At 39.3% G+C, this 22,662-nt stretch overlaps 1 protein-coding gene across 4 annotated transcripts in view; it reads left to right on the top strand.

Moving 5' to 3' along the window:
* Nucleotides 1-22,662, top strand: part of TMEM131 (transmembrane protein 131) — a 192,960-nt gene that overhangs the window by 78,649 nt on the left and 91,649 nt on the right. For all 4 annotated transcript variants that reach the window (XM_032652122.1, XM_032652120.1, XM_032652121.1 and 1 more), the window contains exon 5: nt 15,914-16,037. In XM_032652122.1, the coding sequence (XP_032508013.1) occupies nt 15,914-16,037 (124 nt within the window). The remainder of the gene's footprint in view (nt 1-15,913; nt 16,038-22,662) is intronic.

Below are 22,662 nucleotides of genomic sequence, written 5' to 3'. Positions count from 1 at the left end.
CTTGCATCTCCCTCCCACCCTCCCCATCCCTTCCCTCTAGGTGGTCACAAAGCACGGAGCTGATCTCCCTGTGCTGTGCGGCTGCTTCCCACTAGCTATCTGTTTTACATTTGGCAGTGTATATATGTCCATGCCACTCTTTCACTTCGTCCCAGCTTACCCTTCCCCCTCCCTGTGTCCTAAAGTCCATTCTCTACGTTTGCGTCTTTATTCCTGGCAGGTAGATTCTTAACCACGCACCACCAGGGAAGTCCCTAACCTGCTTTCTAAACATATATACTGTGCATTTTTTTATTCCATAGCATTTTCTGTTACATTATTTTGTGGTATCAAAGAACAGCAAATTGTATGGATATATTTTTAAAATTCATTTATTGTTTTAAACTCTTTGTTCTTATAATCAGTGCTGAAACTAATGCTTTAAGCACAACCATTACTAGTTCCTCAGGAGAGTCCAAAAAAATGGAATTAGGAGGTGAAAGGATATGCAGAGTGTAAAACATTTTTAGTTAATATTTAGGCTAGAGAGTAATTAGGTGTCATGTACAAGGAGCACCGATAGGAATCAATGAATTAATCTACGACTGGAGAGGACGATGTGCTGAAGATGTGCGAACAGACAGATGCACTCCAGTACAGACGCGGTTGGGTTATACGATGAAGAAAATTGTTTGAAGCAGACTGTGAGCTCTTGGTTACAGGTTAGACTGGACTGTTCCCCAAAGCAGCAAATTTATATGCTGCTGCAAAAGAGCGGAAACAAAAGGAAAAAAAATTTACCCTTAATTTAAACTTTTCTGTGTCCAGCCTGAGAGTACTGAACAAAGTTTGTTTTTATCTCATAAAGGTAGAAGTGGATCTGTAGAAGTAGGAGTTGGGAGCAGATGTGAATACATGTATTAGGGTTCAATCAGAGGAACAGATCCAGTCAGATCCAGTGTTGTGTGTGTGTGTGTGTGTGTGTGTGTGTGTGTGTGTGTGCGTATATGTTTATGTGTGGAGTTTTTATAAGGAATTGGCTTATCTAATTGTGGGAGCTGGTTAAGCAGGCCCCAAGTGTACAGGGGCAGGCACTCAGGAAGGGAAAATTGCGAGCGGGCTGGAGCCTCAAGGGCAGGACCTGAATATTGATGTCCACGGGCCGGCACTTGGGGAGGATCCCAAGGAAGCAGGCCAGTCCCACATCCAGCTGTTGTTGGGAGTCTCTTAGCTCAGATGACGGCCAAACTCTCTTTGAAAGCTCCAGGCATGTTATACATACTTTAAGAGGCTCCTCTCCAAAAAGAATTTTTCATAGAAGGTTTCATGCAGTCATACAGAAAAATAGAACAGATAGTGAATATATTCTTAAACTAAATTCAATAATCAAAAATTTTGCCATATTCATATTTTTGTTCATTTTTTTAATCATTTGTAGCAGACATAATGACATTTCATGCCTACATTCTGCATAAGTACAGTACCATTATTGGTACTGTAAGAAAATTAACAGTAATTACAGAGTGCCATAATCCGTCTGTTTTGGTCAGTGCTGTTGTTGTTTGGTTCTAACTGATAGAAATCTAACTGAAAGGAATTGAGCAAAAATAAGGATATACTAGAAGGAATTCCAAGGACTGTAATATATTTGCAGAAAGTTCAGAGTTGCAGTGGGACCTGGGAATGACAGGATGCACGTTATCCAGCACCACTAGGCCTTTCTTCTGCCCGCCCCCATCTCTTATCTCTGCCCCACTTGCTGTTGGCTTCTTCTCTCCCACTGCCCATATCTTTTCCCTACAATGATGAGAGCAAATCTACTGACTGTTCTTGAGACCCGCATTCTCTAGCCTCCCTCCCTCGGGGAATAATAGCTTCTTTTACTTTAGTTGGAAAAATCTCAGAGTAGTACAGCCATCACCCTGGCTTAGGTGAGGTGGCTACCTCATCACTCAGATAAGGATGGTGTTTGGTAGTGGACGTGTTTTCCAGGGGGTGTCTCTGTAATTATCAGGGTTCACCCAGAGAAAGAAAAGTGCAGTGGGCAGGAGCTCCAGTTGAAGCCTGTTACAACCTCCCTGGCCCATTGAACCTCCAATGACCTTCAGTCCTCTGTAAAACACACCTTCCCCAGCCTGCCTAGCAGAGGTAGAAACTGTCTTCCCCCTGCTTCCATGGTGTGGCGTTCACTCCACAGAGCTGGGATGGATCCACACCCAAAATTTGCTTTAGGTGTCAAGACTGATTCACACACCAAGAAGGGCTGAAAAGATGTATTATCCTCACATAATGAAGCTTTCTGGGGAGAGCAGAGAGGGCTCCCAAGGTCTGAAAAATGGCTTGAGAGAGCAGAGAAAGGAAACTGGCTTGGCTCTTAAGCTTAGGGGGTGAGGCTGGGCAGGCTTGCACGGTCTGAACTTCTTAGTAGATGGGAGAGAGAGTGTGCAGGCTTCCCTGTGGGCTTGCCCAGATGTGGGGCATAAGGTGAAGGGACCTTGTGGGGCTTGAAAACTGTCAGCAGTGAGACATCAAAACTGGAATTGGGTTCTTCATCACACCTGACATCCTCTGCTAACTTCTGTCAGTGCTGGTTATTGCTCTAATTGTTTCTTTTGACGTCTGCTTCCCTACTAGACCCGACTATCAAGATAAATACGCACTATTTATCTTTACATATCTGGCACGTACTTCACACTTAACACATGCCATACATTGTCTTTAAGTCCAGCAAGATTACCTGCTGATTTCTTCTGCTACAGTAAAATTCGTTTTGCATTTTCAAGTGTTTTTGCAGTACTTCATTAAACATTTGCTATACCTTTTCTTCTTGATCCAGCAATGTACTGATTTAATTAATGCCCATGCTGTAAATGTTTCATTAGCTTCATATGTCTAGCAGTAATTTTAGGACTTGAGAAGTAGCCTTAACAGAACACTTCATAATATTCTCTTCCAGAAATTGTAAGTGATCAGAAATCATTGTTCACTGTACCTTGACTTATGCACTGAAGTTTTGCCTTATGTTTTCTGTGAACTACTTCTACTGCTTGTGGTCATTTTTGCTAAACCAGAAGCCATTCTTAATTTTAAAACACCCTTTGCAGTAACTGGAAGAACTTTTGAGTCGGATGAAATTTATCACTCCAGGTTGCCTTCAGTTGCCAACCAGGGTCTCCAAGACGGTTTCCTGTCCTTTAGCAAGGATGCAGCTCTAGTTCCGTGGCTGCTTTCTAAACCGCCGTGGCCTCACTCCTCTCACTACCCTGGCCGTCCCTACCGCCCTCTAGAATGTCTTTGACGTTTGATCAGATTAACTTTCTTGAAAAATAGGCTTTCTTTGTTTACATCCATTTTGTTTAAATTTATTCTTTGATTCTACTTTTTTGCCCCTTCCCTCTCCCTCCCTCTCCCTCTGCCCTTCTCTTCTTTCCCCCCTTCCCCCCTCTCTCTCTCTAGCAGTCAGCCTGGAGCAATCTTGGGCCTGACCACCACCTTCCCCCCACCCCCTGCTTTACTCACCCCCCCGCAGTTATTTATGCCAGTGCTGTTAAATATTTTTCTGTTTCCATAACAACTTTTTTCAAACATTTATTGCAGATTTAAAAGATTCTTTGGGTGGGATCTTGTTTTACTGAGTTCTTTGGTTTATATAATTATTAAGTGAAGAAAATCTTGATTTCAAATCTAAAAGTTTAAAACAGAGACTTAATGGCTTTTAAAAGGGTGGAAATTGAATAAACTTGCTAAAAATGGAGGTGTTTATTGTCAAGTTCAGTTGATGAGGGGCATTTCTGCCTAATCACTTTTTGGTATTCCGAGAAAATCAAGTAGGCCCTCTTTTCTAAAGGGATGTTTGGTGCTTTTTAGCTTTCCAGTTTATAACTGTTCAACCAACACTCCAGCTCAGACCTCAGTCTAAAATGTGTTTGAGACGATGGTCAGATTTTGTGGTAATCGAGTGGTCAAAGTAGTGCATATTGATTTGGCCCAAATTCCTGCCAAAAGTTGTGTTTAATAGACTGCTGTGTCACTGTCATTCACAAAGTTTGCCTGAGGGCAGCTACTCAGCCATTTCTTCAGCTGTTTCATGGCACTGCATTGTCATCTTTCTGTGGCTAGAAAAATTGCCATTGACCACAAAATTGCAGCTTACTTTCCAAGCTAGTCTCTAATTCATGAGTGCTTCATCCTAATTCTTTTGAGCCTCAGACTCTTGTAAAATATGGACAGTTAGTCAGAAGCTCTGCTCTTGAGAGAACAGCTGTATTTCTCAGCTTGGTTTATCTATAAATAATTCACACTAACCCCCTTGGCCCTCCTCCTGTCTTTGGAGCAGCTGATAATGGAAACAAACTGGACCAGCACAGCAGCAGGCATTTGAAAATCTGTCTTATTTTTAAATCTTACCTGTCTAGCCAGGCAGTCACACAGATGCTTATGACAGTCCGGATTCTAAGATGCCCCCGATTCCTGGCCCCTGAGGTGCTCATTCACCTTCTCCCAATTGTATTCAGTCAAACGCTCATCTAGATGTTGCTGTAGAATTTTCAAAGAATTTTGAAAATGTAATTAAGGTCCCAAATCAGTTGACCTTTAAGATAGGGAGGTAATCTGGGCACCTGACCTAACCACACATGAGCCCTCTACATCTGGCTGCGGCAGTCAGAGACAGAAATGTCTGGAGATTTGAAGCATGAGAGGTATTTGATGCAAGGGAGTTTCTTTGTGTTGGTTTTGGAAAGGGCAGGGGCCCTATGGCAAGAGGCTGAGAGCAACCTAAACGTTGCCAGCAACCTGCATGAGCTTAGAAGGGGACTTGGAGTCGTGATGTGTGAGACCCTGAGCAGATACAGCAGTCATGCTGTGCCTGGACTCCTACCGTACAGAACTGAGAGATGATAAATGGGCATTGCTTTAACCCTCTCGGTTTGTGGTACTTTGTTAGGCAGCATAGAAAACTGATGCACTGCTTATTTATTCACAAGTAAATTTGTATTAGTACTTGAGCACAGTTTTCCATGGTTCAGTGTGACTTCTCTCCTCAGTCTTCCACTTTGTCAAGGGAACTGAGGAGAGGGAGAGGCAGGGGAAGCTGTTTGTATGAGGTCTGTAAGCTGGTCCATCCAAGGAGACCTCCCTCTGCTTCCATGGTCTGGACCACCTAGAACTGCACGAAGCCTGCTCTGTGTGTGCATGAGTGGCTGGAATAGCCTGCTGACGCCTTCCCTCAGTTCTTGTTACTCCAGACTTCTCTCGGCAACGTAAGTAGATGACCCTTCTCCAAGGGTTCATTTCCGGAGGGTGTGGCTTAGGGCCTTTCCTCTTTGATCCCTAGAAGAAAGGGTAAGGCCAGCCTCACCGGCATTGCAAACCAAGCTTCCTGATCCACCCCTGCTTCCAGGCTCCTAGAACCTCCAGGCTTGTTTCCTTACCCCAGAGCCCTCTCCTGTAGCAGGCCATCTTCAGTCCTGTCTTCTTCAAGGATCCCCCAGAGTACTTGTCTGTGTTATACCCTGTCTTCTTTATCTAAACTGAGATTGATTGCACTGAGGTCAATGGAGGAAAAACATTAAGAACAAATTCATAGGGAGGAGAAACACTGGTTGCCAGGTAGCCTGTGGGACACTTGAATTGTAAAAGAGCCCGTTTGCTGAAAAAAGCACATAATCGGTGAACTTACAGGGTAGAAGGAGCACATTTTTATTTCTGTGTACTGTTATTCTACTTATATGTGTATAAAGCTTGAGGAAGAAGAGTTTTATCTTCCACATTGTCTTTGTAAAGCTTCTTCCTGCAGCATCGTGGCCATAGTTTGAAGTCCCAGCTGGATCTGTACCTACTTCCCTAATTATTTTATGGTCCCGTGACCCTACCTGAGATCGCTGAGCCTGTTGGTTAAGAGGTCTAGCTCCTGAGAAAGTCTCTACCTGAGCAAGAGGAAGTCCACGCATTGGGGGCTCCTGAGGGCACTCAGCTTCCTGCCTCCTAACCCTCTGTCCCTTCCTCAGGGCCCAAGCCTTGGTCCACCTTTGGGTTTTTTCCTCATGGCTGAACTGTAAGCCACAGAAAGATTTTGAGCCTCGTGATGGCTGGGCTGTAAACCACGGAGCAGTTTTGGACCAGGTTTTTGCTTCCCTGCAAAGCAGGAAACTCGCCTGTGGGATCCTGCCTCCCAAGGGCAGTCTGTGGGTACAGCCTCTTAGTGACCGCTAATGCCGCAGAATCACCTGCTCTCTGCTGAGAGACTTGAAGGGAGTTCATCTTCTCTACAGCCTTCCCGCTTCTGGCAAGAGCTGGTGGCATCTGCAGTGATAAGCTCTCAGAAGGGGAGTATGTCTTGGTTTAAGCCTTAGAGGCACCAGAAGACATTGAACCTCAGCAACAACAAAACTTCACGTCAGCATTATAAAGAAATTCTCAGATGGTGTGTAAAATAAAAAGCAGCACAGCCCATTTTCAAAACCTTAAAAATGTGTTAAATGTTTACAAAAGACAGTGAAGAGTTATTTATATAGTTTGTGGACCTTATGCATATGAGCGTGATTTTTTGGGGTAGTATGGAAAGAAGGTATTGTTATCCCATTCTAGAAAAAACAATGTTTAAAACAACTCAAGAGTCAACTGTAGATGAAGCTGCAGAAGAAATGAATAAAGTGGTGCTGAGTTACATTTGATGTTGATTTAGGTGATACAGAATATGAGAATCAAGTGAAATAATGTGACTGTGTTAGAAGTCAGGTTGAGCGCATGTAATTCTGCCCAACTTTAGACTTTGAGGGTTTTACCCCCAAAAGAAGAAGTCCTAATAAGGAAGTTAGACAAACCTCTAAGGAAACAGACTAAAACTTCTGCTTGGACAATAAAATGAGCTTTGAGTTTATTTATCATAATGTTTAATTATAACACTTCTACCCTAAGTTCTCTAATATTCTATTTAGATAAAATTTGTTAAAGTACTTTTCAAATTGAATTATTGAGGGATCATATCACAACATATGGGGCTTACTGTCTGACTAAACAGGATTCAGCATTGATGGCTATATAAGAAGCACCTGTAAAGATAAGGTAGCATTGTTAACAGTGGTGGCTCAAATGTAGGTCCTCGGCAAATACCTTTTGATTCATTGACCTCAAGTAAACAACTCACATAGCAAAGCCACCTTGACTGATGTGGTCACTCTAAAGCAAAAGGAAGAATAAAAGACTGAATGCTTTATTTCGCTTTTATATGATGATGCTTAACAATTATAGGGCAGTGTTACTTTCCAGAGTATTCTCATTACTTTACCACATTATTTTCACCTTTTTTCTTTTTTATGAAATATAATATACAGACAGAAATGAATAAGACATACGTATAGTTTTGTATCTGCCACCCAGTTAGAAATTATTCTTATGTAATTTTAATGTATGTAATTATATTTTAACATATAAATAATATTGTGATATAGCTCATTCTGGTTTTTTTCCAACTTTGAGATACAACTGATAAATAACATTGTAAGTTTAAGGTATACAGCACGTTGATTTGACTTACACTGCAGAATGATTACCACCATGGCATTAGCTAACACCTGCATCACATCACATAATTACCATTTCTCTTTTGTGGTGAGAACATTTAAGATCTTAGCAACTTTCAAGCGTATAGTACAGTATTATTAACTATAATCACTATGCTATACATTAGATCACCAGAACTTATTCATCTTCTAACTGGAAATGTGTACTCTTGGACCGACATCTCTCCTTTACCCCCACCCCCTAGTCCCTGGTAAATACCATTCTAGTCTTTGTTTCTGGGAGTTCGGCTTTTTGAGATTCCACATGCAAGTGATATCACACAGATTTGTCTTTCTCTGACTTACTTCACTTAGCATAATGCCCTGAAGTCCATCCGTGTTGTTACAAATGGCAGGGTTTCCTTTTTTCTCATGGCTGAATAATGTTCCGTCGTGTATATATACACCACAGCTTCCTTATGCATTCATCCATCGACGGACACTTAGGTTATTTCCATATCTTGACCGTTGTGAACAATGCTGCAGTAACCCTGAGAGTGCCATGTATCTCTTCGATACCCTGTTTTCATTTCCTTCAGATATGGGAAGAAGAGGGGGTTGCTGGATCATAAGGTAGTTCTGTTTTTAATTTTTTGAGGAACTTCCATACTGTTTTCCATAGTGGCTGCATAGCTCATTCTATTTCTTAACCTTTTTAAAGGTCTGTTTTTGTTAGATTATTTTTCTGCTCTCTTATTTCTAACCACTGGAGTAAAATAGTGAGTACTTACTCTACCGTTAACTCCCCCTTCGATGGCTACACATATTGCCTCTCCTGCCTTACCACCACAGACAGCCCTGCAGTGAAAGCCTCTTACAGGGTCACTTACGGACCGTCATGAGAATTTCTTTGGAACTATGAGCGCAGAGTGGAATGCGTAGGTTACAGAGTGTGAGTACACTTCACGTATCTAGGTATGGCCTGATTGCTCTTGTGAATGGCTCTTCCTCTCTGTACTCCTCCGAGCAGTCCACTAGCATTCCTGTATTGCCATGTCCCCTGTATTTGCACTTAACATTAGCCAGCTTTCTAATTTTGCTAGTTAAATAGGGATAACATGATGCCTTGTTAATTTTGCATTTCTCTCATCACTAGTAAGTTCGAATATCCATCTCTATATGCTTATTGGCCTTTAGAGTTTCCTCTTCCTATAAATTGCCTGTTCATATCCTTTGACCATTTTTCTTTTGGGGTTCTTAGTAATTAGAAATTCCTCTTATAGTCTGAAAATAACCTTAAAGTCTAAAAAGATATTTAGACATTGCAAATATCTTTTCCCAGCTTGTCATGTGTCTGTTAAATTTTCCCATCTGGTATTTTGTTGAACAGAAAGTCTTAATATTTTCCCCAACTACTGAAAAATTTAAAAGTACAGAGAAGTTGGAAGAATAATATGGTGAACACCTACATAACCTTTATCCAGATTCACCAAGAGTTAACCTTTTCTTTCTGTCTCTTTTTCTTTCTACACACACACAAACTCCACATTTTTTCCCGAAAGTAAATGTATACATCATATTTCACCCCTGAGTTCTTCAGTGTGTAAATCCTAACGGACTGGTCCTACATAGCCACAATTCCATTATCACACCCAAAGAATCTAATATTGATGCAGTAACATCTAATATATAGTTTACATTCAAATTTCCCTAACTGCCTAAAGCAATATAGTCTTCCATCCTCTAACCAGGTTTAAATTAAGGATGACACATTGCATTTGGCTGGTAGGTGTCTTTAATCTAGAACTGTTTCCTACCTTCTTTCTTTTTTTTTATTCATAAGATTGAAATTTTTGTAGTCCAGGTCAGTTGACTTATAGAATAGCCTACAAACTGGATTTGCCTGATTATATCCTAATGATTAGATTTCAGGCTAAACATTTTTGTCAAGAACATTACATAGATAATGTTGTATTACGTTATATCAGGGTAATGTAATGTCCATATTGCTAATTATTGTTGGTGCTGAGTTTGAGCGCTCATTGGTGTACTACCTGCCAGATCCTGTAAATTGTAAAGACGGCTTTTCCTCTTCGTGATTAATAAATAATCTGTACGGTTGGTATCCTGTTCTCCGTCAATCTTTCATCTAATAGTTTACCTCATCCGCACCCATAGACTCTTACCTGAATCAGTCATTACATCGAGAGTTGCAAAATGGTGATTCCTTTTTTCCCCTTCAAATTCTATCATTGTTTTTTTTTTCATTTAGGAATCAAGATTCTTCCCCCTCTTTTCTTTGACCGTCACTATAGACCAAGGGTTAGCAAATTATGGCCCTTGACACCTGTTTTTATATATAAAGTTTCACTGGAACATAACCATACCCATTCATTTACGTTTGTCTATGGCTGCTTTTTGCACAACAGTGGCAGACTGGGTAGTTGTGACAGAGATTGCATGGTCTGTAAAGCCTAAAATATTTACCGTCTGGCCCATTACAGAAAAAGGTTGTTGATCTCTGCTATAGACTCATGGGTTTTGTTTTTTAATCAGTGTGTAATAACCCTTTACTTTCACTGTTCTTTTTGCTCCAAATTTTACAGATTTTGCCAGTGGGAGCCTGTTTAAGCTGATTCCTTTTTCTTTTTTTGATACATCCTATTATCTTTGAACAATTCTTTGCTTTCTAATAGAACAAATGTTCTAGACTTCCTTATGTTTGCTTTGTCCAAGACCTGGAATTAGCCAAAACTAAAGAAATCCTGGTCTCTTCAGTGGGAAATGACATTTAGAAACCCAGATCTGGGCACTGAATGTGCTCGTTGCCCCAATATGTCATTGCTTCTGTGCTCATGTGGACCAATCTCTGGAGGAATATATACATGTATATATACATATGCATTATGTATGTATATATTGATATGTATACATGCATAAATCACTGCCCATACTGATAAGTCCAATTCATATTTTCCCAATTCAAATCCAGCCTCACAGAGTTCTTTCTCATCTTTCCCCATTTTGTATCAGCATCTCTCTTTTCCCCAAAGTGTTTGGTAGAATAGTCCCTTTAAATATTTGGTAGACTTTGCCAGTCAGGTCCTTATGGACTGGAGTTTTCTTTGTGGGGAAGTTTTAAATTGCAGATTTAATTTCTTCAGTAGTTTTATTTTCTGTACTGCTTACATTTTTTTTTCTTAAATTTGTCAGTTTTCGCAAGCTCTGTTTTTCTAGGAGTATGGCAATTTCAGGATTTTCAAATTTACTGTCATAAAGTTTAATATAATTTTATGATTGTTTTACTGTTTGTAGCATCTGTAGTGATGTCTTCTTCATCACTGCTGGTATTGATATTTTATGCCTCCTCTTTTTTCTTTATTCATCTTGCCAGGTAGTTAACAATTTATTAGTTCCCCCTGCCAAAATGGGAATTTTTGACTTCATAAATCATCTCTATTTTATGTTTTGCTTCATTGATTTCCACTCATTTCTTTCCTTGTACTTTCTTATTTTAATTTGCTGTTCTTTTTCTAATGACATGGATGCTTAGCTCATTAATTTTCAGGCTTTCTTCTTTTCAAATATGTACATTTCGATTTATGAATTTTCGATTAAGCACAACTTGAACTGTATTCCCCAAGTTTTTAATGAGTTACTTTCTTCATTTTGATTCCGTTCCAGATAGTTCTTAATTTTTATTCATCTTTGATCCATGAGTTGTTTACACATGTTGGTTTATTTACATATTTATAGAGAATCTGTTTATCTGTTTGTTATTGATTTCTAGTTTAATTGGGCCAGGACTAGAAAATTCTGCATATAAAAGGGTTCTGAACAAAGAAGGGATAGAACAAATAGAAAATAGCAAGATGGTAGACTTTAACCATAAAAATAATTACATTTAATATAAATAGTCTAAACACAGCAATTAAGAGACCAAGATTGTCACATTAAAAAAGCAAGACACAACTAACAACAGAAACCCAAAATATAGGAAGCAACACTAACAGAACTAAAGGGAAAAAACCGACAGTTCAATAGTAATAGTTGGAGATTTAGGTACCCCACTTTTGATAATGGCATTTGGAAAGGAAGAATTAAACGTCTCTATTTTCAGATGTTGTACTCTTGTACATAGGACATCCTAAGCAATCCACTTTTTAAAAAAAAATAGAACTAATAAGTGAGTTCAGCAAGGTTACAGGATATTAGATCAATATACAAAAATATTTGTTCTATACACTAACAATGGACAATCAAAATTAAGACAATTCCATTTACAATGGCATCAAAAATAAAATACTTGTATACAAATTTTTAAAAAGTAGTGCTGTATACTAAAAATGCCAAACCATTGTCAAAAGAAATTAAAGAACTAAGTAAATAGAAACCATCCCGTATTCATAAATCAGAAGACACAAATGAGAATGGCAGTACTCCCTAAATTGATCTGTGGATTCAACACAATCCCCATCAAAACCACAACTGACTTTTTTACAGAAATTGGCAAGCTGGTATTAAAATTCACATGTAAATAAGAAGGATCCGGGATAGCCAAACAATTTTTTAAAAGGAGACCAATGTTGGAAGACTAACAGCTCCCAATGTCAGAAACCTTCTAAAGAGCTTTAGTAGTCAAGACCGTGTAATACTGCCATGTAGATAAATGGGAAAGATTTAGATTCCAGAACTAGAACTTTATATTTATTGTAAATTGATTTTGACAAGGGCGCCAGGACAATTAAATGAAGAAAGAATAATCTTTGCAACAAATGGTGCTAAGACAACTGGCAAAAGAATTAAGTTGGATCCCCTGCCTGACACCATACACAAAAATTAATTCAAAGTGTATCATAGAGCTAAATGTAAATGTAACAAAGCTAAACTATAAAACCTTAGAGGAAAACATTGTAATGTGTCTCCATTATGCAGTGATTTGTACAATATTTTCTTAGATATGGCTCCAGAAGCACAAGTGACAAAAGATAAAATATACACGTTGGGTTACATAAAAATTAAAAACTTTTGTGCTGCAAATGATACCATCAAGAAGGTGAAAAGATAGCCACAGAATGGGAGAAAATATTTGCAAATATCTCCTAAGAGGCTTATATCCATAATGTATAAAAAAACTCTTGCAACTCCTTAAATTTTGCTGTGTGCTTATTAAGTACAGGGTTTCCTTATCTCTCCTTGTTGACATTTCATAAACGCTTTCAATCAAGAATTATTTCATTTTTAAAAAAATTTTGGGTTTTGCCCATTGTTTTTGTCCATATTCTTCAAGTACTCCTACACTCCATTTTCCAAATATTACCACTTCTAGTTATGTTCTACATATCTGTTTTTCTTTTGATTTTTATAGCTCTATCTTTTAAAATATTCTAAATATATATACTTTCTTACTGAATTTGGAACTAAATTGTCAATCTGATCTTCCAGCTCACGAATAGAGTTTTATCTACCTATATCCCATCCATTGTCTTTGTACATTATGTTTTCTGCTGATATTTTCTCCTGTTTTCTATAGGCTTTCTTCATTTTACTAGTATCTTGCCATTTCTCCTTAAGCATATTCCATTATGCTTATTTTTAATTCTTGGTTTAACTTTTGCAGCTTCAGGTATGCATTATTCAGCCTTTACTAGGTTATGCTGTGATCACAAACGACCCAGTGGGATTTAGACTAGAAGAGCACTCCTATCTGTGCAATGCCATTTACTTAGCAGAAGAAACAGAGTACAAGAAGACTCTTAAAACTTAATGATAGGGACTTCCCTGGTGGCGCAGTGGTTGAGAATCTGCCTGCGAATGCAGGGCACGCGGGTTTGAGGCCTGGTCTGGGAGGATCCCACATGCCGCGGAGCAACTGGGCCCCTGAGCCACAATTACTGAGCCTGCGCGTTTGGAGCTTGTGCTCCGCAACAAGAGAGGCCGCGACAGTAAGAGGCCCGTGCACCGCAATGAAGAGTGGCCCCCGCTTGCCACAACTGGAGAAAGCCCTCGCACGGAAACGAAGACCCAACACAGCCAAAAATAAATAAATTAAAAAAAAAAAAAAAACTTAATGATATATGTCACTTTTGCTCACGTTTCATTGACCTAATGTTAATGAAGTGGAGAGATATAAGCCTCTCACCAGTTCAGTCAGCAAATCGGGAACAATATTGTGGTCTATCACAACATTGTATATGTTTTCAACTTGATTGTACTACTCCTCACAGATCATGTTGTTTTGATGTGTGAACTTCTGAGTTGCTGTCTTATAATACATATTGAGGAAGAGCAGAAGACCAAGCCTTTCTCTTTGTCTCTTCTTGTGAATTTAAGAAGGAAGATGATCCCCAAGGTGGAGAGGTCCAGTTACATACACACATTCACATAAAAACTATTGATTGTCCTGTGTTCCCACCACTCTATCTGCAGTGCTTAGGCAAAAGTGTCTGGAAGAGGTGTCTTCCTAAATTGTAATCTAACAACTTTAGGGCTTTGGAGGACCAGAGAGAGGAGTGTAGAGGCGGGTGTGCTCAAGTGTAGCTGATCAGCAGCTTCTTACCCCAGTGAGCCTTTCTGCCATCTGGGTTGAAGGGGGAGGCTTTGATTGTACCAAGGCAAGCAGGGAAGGGAATGGAGAAGAGGAGAGTTATTCCTGGCTTCTCGCGGCCTGCGCTGCTCTGTGTCCCTCACTTTTCCCCACCTGCCAGTTCAGGCAGCCTTCTGTTCCCCCAAGGGTTTCTTGCTGTTTTTGGTTAATCCTTGGAATCAGGGATTAACTTCTAAAATTTTCCAGCGTTGTTGTTTGTATATGCAGCTGTTAGGGGGTGTCAGGGAGAACCAGTAACATATACTAACCAATTCACCATTTTAAAAGGAACCCAAAGCCCCTGGTTTGTTTTTTTTTTAAACTAGTGAAAGTTGTCAGCTGTTCACTGTTTGATCAGTTTTCCAACATCATAAGTTACAAGTGATAAACTGAACTGAGGAAAAGGCAAGGGCAAAAATTCCTGAAGGACAAAAGCATGGTGGACAGTTGAACCACATATAAAACGTAATTCTGGCGCTGCATCTTCAACTACTTAGAATTTGAGGTTTCTACAGATGAAATAAAAATTTCAGAAAGCATAGGCCAAAATGATTGTACAAGAAGAGGACCTTGTGACAGAAGCTGTAACTGAATTAGAACATGAGGGTTTGGATTCACGTAGAGGATAGGGAAGAAAACACAGAGCAAAGACATTGGTAAAGGCATGGGGGTCACGCACATGGAACCAGCCTGACTCAGGTGGAAACATAGGGAACCACGTGTGGAGGCTGAGTGATTCCAGATTAGGGGGGCTGATAACCACTTCATAACAGCAGGTGGTATTACAGAGAGAAAGAAAGGGATCTGACCATTTTGTTCCCTGCCTGCTTCTTCACTAGACTGTAACCACCGAGGTCATGGGCAGGGGCAGGGGCGGGCAAGCTGCCCCATGCACGCTCTCACCAGGTGCCTGGTTCTGTGCTAGACAATACGAGGAATACACAGTGCGCATACAACGTAAACTTCGTCCTTAAGGTACTGATAATCTTGTTGAGGAAATAAGACAGGTGCCAATTAAATAACTAGAGAGAACTCTGAAAAAACGTAATTTATTTGCAGAATTCTCTTAAGCTGTCAAGCTAGGAAGCCTGTGCAAATATGATTAGCAACGTAAGTACTTAATGGACTAAGTACTAAGGAGGTTTCACTTTTCAGACAAACTGTAATGTGGATGCCATGGGGAACGTTAAAATGAATCTGTGGACATCAGACCTCGAGTGTGTGCTTTATACTGTTCCTTTGAGAGGGTTAGAGCAGGGACCAAAGCCAGATGGCCTGGATTCAGGGTGATGTTCCAAGTATGACTTCAGGCGAGTTAATTAAGCTTTCTGTGCCTTGGTGTCCTCATCTATAAAATGAGTATAACAACAGCCCCTAACTTACAAGGCAGATCTGCTCACATAACGTTGCCACTAAACTTCTTCTAAATTGAAGAGCATCTATCAGTGGAATTTGGGGAGAGGAGGATAAGATTCAGAATTAGTAGAGAAGCAGGCGGTAGGTGGTATTACAGAAAGTAATAAAGGGATCTGACCGTTTTGTTCCCTGCCTGCTTCCTCACTAGATTGTAAGCTTCATCCGGGTGGAGACTTGCCCCCTTACATCCTAGTACCTGGCTCAGTGTGTGACATACAGTTGGCACTCAATAATTTTATTTGCTGAATAGCGAATGCATGCATTTTATGTGTAATTTTAGGTATAAACTAACTTAATATATAATTTCATACGTTTGGGTATGTATTTGTCTAAATATTTTGATGTTTAATTTTTTAACAACTAGAGGTTAACTCTAAAACTAGAAATTGTCTTTGAAGTATTTGTAACAGTTTTCTTTTTGTTTTTACAGACCAGTTGGAATGCCAAAAATGGAAAAAGTTTACTTACATAATCCTAGTTCTGAAGAAACTATTACTTTAGTATCAATATCTGCTACAACATCACATTTTCATGCGTCATTTTTTCAAAATAGGGTAAGCATCTCTGCTGTATTTGATTTCTTTTGAGTTTGAAATTGAAATGTCTAGGGTTTTTAGTGTATAATTTTACTTCGCTATAATTAAAATCTAGTTTGAATGTTTCACATTTATTCTAGACTTTAGTTGGCCCCATTTCCTGAGAATTATCACTTCTACTTTTCAACACACATTGTTTTTCTCAACATGAAACAGCCTAACAAATCAACTTTGAAACTTAAGCACTCTGAAAAATGTAGCATTCATATATTCAATTGGTTTTCTTGTCCTACCTAATAATAGGTAATTCCTCAGCGTTGTGTTAGTTTTCTATTGCTGTGTAATAAATCACCACAAACACCCACTTATTAGCACATGATTCTGTAAGCCACAAGTCCAGTGGGTCCTTTGCTCTGAGTATCTTAAGGCTGTAACTAAGATGTCAGCTGGGCTGAGTCCTTGACTGGAGACTCAGGGGAAATCCACTCCCAGACTCATTCAAGTTGTCGGCAGAGTTCAGTTCCTTGTGCTTGTAGAACTGAGGTCCCCGTTTCATTGCTGGCTGTCAGCCAAAGACCTCTCTCAGTTCCCTGAGGTACCCACACTCCTTGTCACCATCTTGAAGCCAGCACTGGTGCATCACATCTCCCTCACGCTTCAGAAATCTGACCTCTCCTACCACCAGTGGAGAAAACTCTGCTTTAATCATGTCATTGGGTCAGCATCACCTGGGTAGTCTCCTTTTTGATTAACTCAGAGTCAGCTGACTAATAATCTCATTATATCTGCAAAATCCCTTTTATCAAGTAGTGCAGATCACAGGTGTGGTGTCCTTCATATTCACAGTCACAGAAATTAGGGCAGGAAATTTGAGGGCCTGTTTAGGGTTCTTCCTACACAGGTGTCCTATAAAATTTTACTTATAATCATTTTCGTAGATAGTATGCAAACTTGTTACTATAAAAAAAATTTTATCTGGCAAAAAAAAAGATCTTAATAAAATTTGGATTTGAGAGAATGCATTAAGCTTTAATATATAGGCTTCCGAAATAATTAGCTAAATAGCAAATGTCAGAGGGAAGTAAATGAATGGAGCCTGATTTCATCTTCCGAGGGTTTTCACTGACTCCTTTGAAGAGATATGACTAAATAACCAATTTTTAGCATATAAATTTATATCAATTATTTCGATTTTTACATTTCTCCTTTCTAAAATCCTGGCTTCATCGTATGTTGTCATTAAGTAGCAACTTCTAGGGTAAATAATGGCATATAATTTTGGCTTTTTTAAAATTTAAAACTATTTTGTAAACAAGGAATGGATAAGTCCGCATATTTTGATGATGAAGTTTTAATTTTCTTGTTGTACTCTTGGAAAGCATCCCTTTTCTAAAATATTTTCTAAAACAAGTTTCCCTTGAGTTATTATTTGTTTTACCTAAAAGATATTTCCACAATTTTTATAAATGTGCTGATGGTCTCAAACAATCAAATCCCAGTCTAAGAGAGACCTAGTCCAGTACCCTCATTATATGAATGAAGAGTTGAACCCCAGAGGGCTTTGCCTGTGGTCATGCAGTCAGGGATGAGAGCCAATCCCTCCGCAGGGATTTGTATCATATTAAGCTACAGGGTGGGTCATATGCATTACAATCTGTGTATGGAGACACACTTAGGTGTAAGTGGTGTCATCCAGCTTTCAGGCATTGCCACAGTGTAGAGACATGTTGGGTTAAAAGGCAAAATAGTAAAGTGCAATGAAAACTGTTTAAAAGTAGTGCACAACTACACTACAGATTTTATTTTTACCTTGTTAACTTACTTTGCTAATTCAAGCAAAGTTTTGTTGTTTCTAAACATCAAGCTTCACCCTTGTTAGAGACCAGGATTTTTACCTTTTTCATGTTCCTATCACAATACAAAGCAGACCAAATAAATAGCAGAGTTACAAATAGATTCTTACAGGGGCTAGCCAGGTAGGCGATGCAGACCAAGTGGAATGGGGGGTGACCTGGAAGAGCACATGTCCCATCCAAAGGCGCCAGCCCCCACTCAGCTGCAGCCAGTGGTGGCCACGTGGGAATGTAAGCTCATGCACAGTTCTTCTGATTTTCCAAGAAGAGTCGGAAATAGGAAGTTTTATAAGATAATATCTACTGAGTTTACAAATTAAAAATGAATTTGACTTTAGAAAGACAGATAGTGTTGACCAAAGAAAGCCAGTTAAAGGACACCAATTTGACATTTCTGACCTAGGCTTTCCCAGGGACTTATTTCTACAAATGAATCCTATGCAAAGAGAAGTCTTTCTGAAAAATTCTTCAACAGATAATCTCAATCAAGGGATCAATGCAAGAAGAAGATATAACAGTTGTAATATTTATGCACCCAACATAAGCACCTCAATACATAAGGCAAATGTTAACAGCCATAAAAGGGGAAATAGACAGTAACACAATCATAGTAGGGGACTTTAACTCCCCTCTTTCACCAATGGAAAGATCATCCAAAATGAAAATAAGGAAACACAAGCTTTAAATGATACATTAAACAAGATGGACTTAATTGATATTTATAGGACATTCCATCCAAAAGCAACAGAATACACTTTCAAGTGCTCATGGAACATTCTCCAGTATAGATCATACCTTAGGTCACAAATCAAGCCTCAATAAATTTAAGAAAATTGAAATCGTATCAAGTATCTTTTCTGACCACAATGCTATGAGACTAGATATCAATTACAGGAAAAAAATCTGTAAAAAATACAAACACATGGAGGCTAAACAATACATTACTAAATAACCAAGAGATCGCTGAAGAAATCAAAGAGGAAATCAAAAAATACCTAGTAACAAATGACAATGAAAACACGAAGGCCCAAAACCTATGAGATGCAGCAAAAACAGTTCTAAGAGGGAAGTTTAGAGCAATACAATCCTACCTCAAGAAACAAGAAACATCTCAAATAAAAAACCTAACCTTACACCTAAAGCAATTAGAGACAGAAGAACAGAAAACCCCAAAGTTAGCAGAAGGAAAGAAATCATAAAGATCAGATCAGAAATAAATGAAAAAGAAATGAAGGAAACAATAGCAAAGATCAATAAGACTAAAAGATGGGGCTTCCCTGATGGTGCAGTGGTTGAGAGTCCGTCTGCCTATGCAGGGGACATGGGTTTGTGCCCTGGTCCGGGAAGATCCCACATGCCACGGAGCGGCTGGGCCCATGAGCCATGACCACTGAGCCTGCGCGTCCGGAGCCTGTGCTCTGCAACGGGAGAGGTCACAACAGTGAGAGGCCCGTGTACCTCAAAAAAAAAAACAACCACTAATAGATGGTTCTTTGAGAAGATACGCAAAATTGATAAACCATCAACCAGGCTCATCAAGAAAAAAAGGGAGAAGACTCAAATCAATAGAATTAGAAATGAAAAAGAAGAAGTAACAACTGACACTGCAGAAATACAAAGGATAGTGAGAGATTACTGCAAGCAACTATATGCCAGTAAAATGGACAACCTGGAAGAAATGGACAAATTCTTAGAAAAGCACAACCTTCTGAGACTGAACCAGGAAGAAATAGAAAATACAGACAGACCAATCGCAAGCACTGAAATTGAAACTGTGATTAAAAATCTTCCAACAAACAAAAGCCCAGGGCCAGATGGCTTCAGAGGCGAATTCTATCAAACATTTAGAGAAGAGCTAACACCTGTTCTTCTCAAGCTCTTCCAAAATATAGCAGAGGGAGGAACACTCGCAGACTCATTCTGTGAGGCCACCATCACCCTGATACCAAACCAGACAGAGATGTCACAGAAAAAAGAAAACTACAGGCCAGTATCATTGATGAACATAGATGAAAAAATCCACAACAAAATACAGGTAAACAGAATCCAGCAACACGTTAAAAGGATTATACACCATGATCAAGTGGGGTTTACCCCAGGAATGCAAGGATTCTTCAATATATGCAAATCAATCAATGTGATACACCATATTAACAGATTGAAAGAGCAAAACCATATGATCATCTCAATAGATGCAGAAAAAGCTTTCAACAGAATTCAACACCCATTTATGATAAAAACCTTCCAGAAAGTACGCATAGAGGGAACTTTCCTCAACATAATAAAGGCCATATATGACAAACCCACAGCCAACATCATTCTCAGTGGTGAAAAACAAACCATTCCCACTAAGATCAGGAACAAGACAAGGTTGCCCACTCTCACCACTATTATTCAACAGTGTTGGAAGTTTTAGCCACCACAGTCAGAGAAGAAAAAGAAATAAAAGGAATCCAAATCAGAAAAGAAGAAGTAGGGCTTCCCTGGTGGCGCAGCGGTTGAGAGTCCGCCTGCCGATGCAGGGGACACGGTCCAGGAAGATCCCACATGCTGCGGAGCAGCTAGGCCTGTGAGCCATGGCCGCTGAGCCTGCACATCTGGAGCCTGTGCTCCACAACTGGAGAGGCCACAACAGTGAGAGGCCCGCGTACCACAAAAAAAAAAAAAAAGAGAGAGAAGAAGTAAAACTGTCACTGTTTGCAGATGACATGATAGTATACATAGAGAATCCTAAAGGTGCTACCAGAAGACTAACTAGAGCTAATCAATGAATTTGATAAAGTAGCAGGATACAAAATTAATGCACAGAAATCTCTGGCATTCCTATACCCTAATGATGAAAAATCTGAAAGAGAAATGAAGGAAACACTCCCATTTACCATGGCAACAAAAAGAATAAAATACCTAGGAATAAATCTACCTAAGGAGACAAGACACCTGTATGCAGAAAACTATAAGACACTGATGAAAATAATCAAAGATGATACAAACAGATGGAGAGATATACCATGTTCTTGGATTGGAAGAATCAACATTATGAAAATGACTCTACTACCCAAAGCAATCTACAGATTCAATGCAATCACTATCAAACTACCAATGGCATTTTTCACAGAACTAGAACAAAAAAATTCACAATTTGTATGGAAACACAAAAGACCCTGAATAGCCAAAGCAATCTTGAGAAAGAAAAACAAAGCTGGAGGAATCAGGCTCCCTGACTTCAGACTATACTACAAAGCTACAGTAATCAAGACAGTATGGTACTGGCACAAAAACAGAAATATAGATCAATGGAACAGGATAGAAAGCCCAGAGATAAACCCACGCACATATGGTCACCTTATCTTTGATAAAGGAGGCAACAGTATACAATGGAGAAAAGACAGTCTCTTCAGTAAGTGCTGCTGGGAAAACTGGACAGCTCCATGTAAAATTAGAACACTCACACCATACACAAAAATAAACTCAAAATGGATTAAAGACCTAAATGTAAGGCCAGACACCATCAAACTCTTAGAGGAAAACATAGAACACTCCATGACATAATCACAGCAAGATCCTTTTTGACCCACTCCTAGAGAAATGGAAATAAAAATAAACAGATGGGACCTAATGAAGCTTAAAAGCTTTTGCACAGCAAAGGAAACCATAAGATGAAAAGACAACCCTCAGAATGGGAGAAAATATTTGCAAATGAAGCAACTGACAAAGGATTCATCTCCAGAATATACAAGCAGCTCATGCAGCTCAATATCAAAAAACCAAAAAGCCCAATCCAAAAATGGGCAGAAGACTTAAATAGACATTTCTCCAAAGAAGATATATAGATTGCCAATAAACACAGGAAAGGATGCTCAACATCACTAATCATTAGAGAAATGCAAATCAAAACTACAATGAGGTATCACCTCACACCAGTCAGAATGGCTATCATCAAAAAATCTACAAAGAGTAAATGCTGAAGAGGGTGTGGAGAAAAGGGAACCCTCTTGCACTGTTGGTGGGAATGTAAATTGATACAGCCACTATGGAGAACAGTATGGAGCTTCCTCAAAAGCTAAAAATAGAACTACCATATGACCCAGCAATCCCACTACTGGGGCTATACCCTGAGAAAACCATAATTCAAAAAGAATCATGTACCACAATGTTCATTGCAGCTCTCTTTACAATAACTAGGACATGGAAGCAACCTAAATGTCCAATGACAGATGAATGGATAAAGAAGATGTGGCACATATATACAATGGAATATTACTCAGCCATAAAAAGAAACGAATTTGAGTTATTTGTAGTGAGGTGGGTGGACCTAGAGTCTGTCATACAGAGTGAAGTATGTTAGAAGGATAAAATCAAATACCGTATGCTAACACATGTTTATGGAGTCTAAAAAAAAAATGGTTCTGAAGAACCTAGGGGCAGGACAGGAATAAAGACGCGGACGTAGAGAATGGACTTGAGGACATGGGGAGCGGAAGGAGTAAGCTGGGATGAAGTGAGAGAGTAGCCTGGACTTATATACTACCAAATGTAAAATAGATAGCTAGTGGGAAGCAGCCACATAGCGCAGGGAGATCAGCTCGGTGCTTTGTGACCCCTTAGAGAGGCGGGATAGGGAGTGTGTGAGGCAGACACAAGAGGGAGGAGATATGGGGATATACGTACATGTATAGCTGATGCACTTTGTTATAAAGCAGAAACTAGCACACCATTGTAAAGCAATTATACTCCAATAAAGGTGTTAAGAAAAAAAAAAAAAGATAATCTCAATGTATATATAGTTGAAG

This window comes from Phocoena sinus, chromosome 13 (genome assembly GCF_008692025.1).
Source record: "Phocoena sinus isolate mPhoSin1 chromosome 13, mPhoSin1.pri, whole genome shotgun sequence".
Classification (NCBI taxonomy): domain Eukaryota; kingdom Metazoa; phylum Chordata; class Mammalia; order Artiodactyla; family Phocoenidae; genus Phocoena; species Phocoena sinus.
The sequence above is the reverse complement of the archived record's forward strand: the minus strand, read 5'-3'. Positions and strand labels throughout refer to the sequence as shown.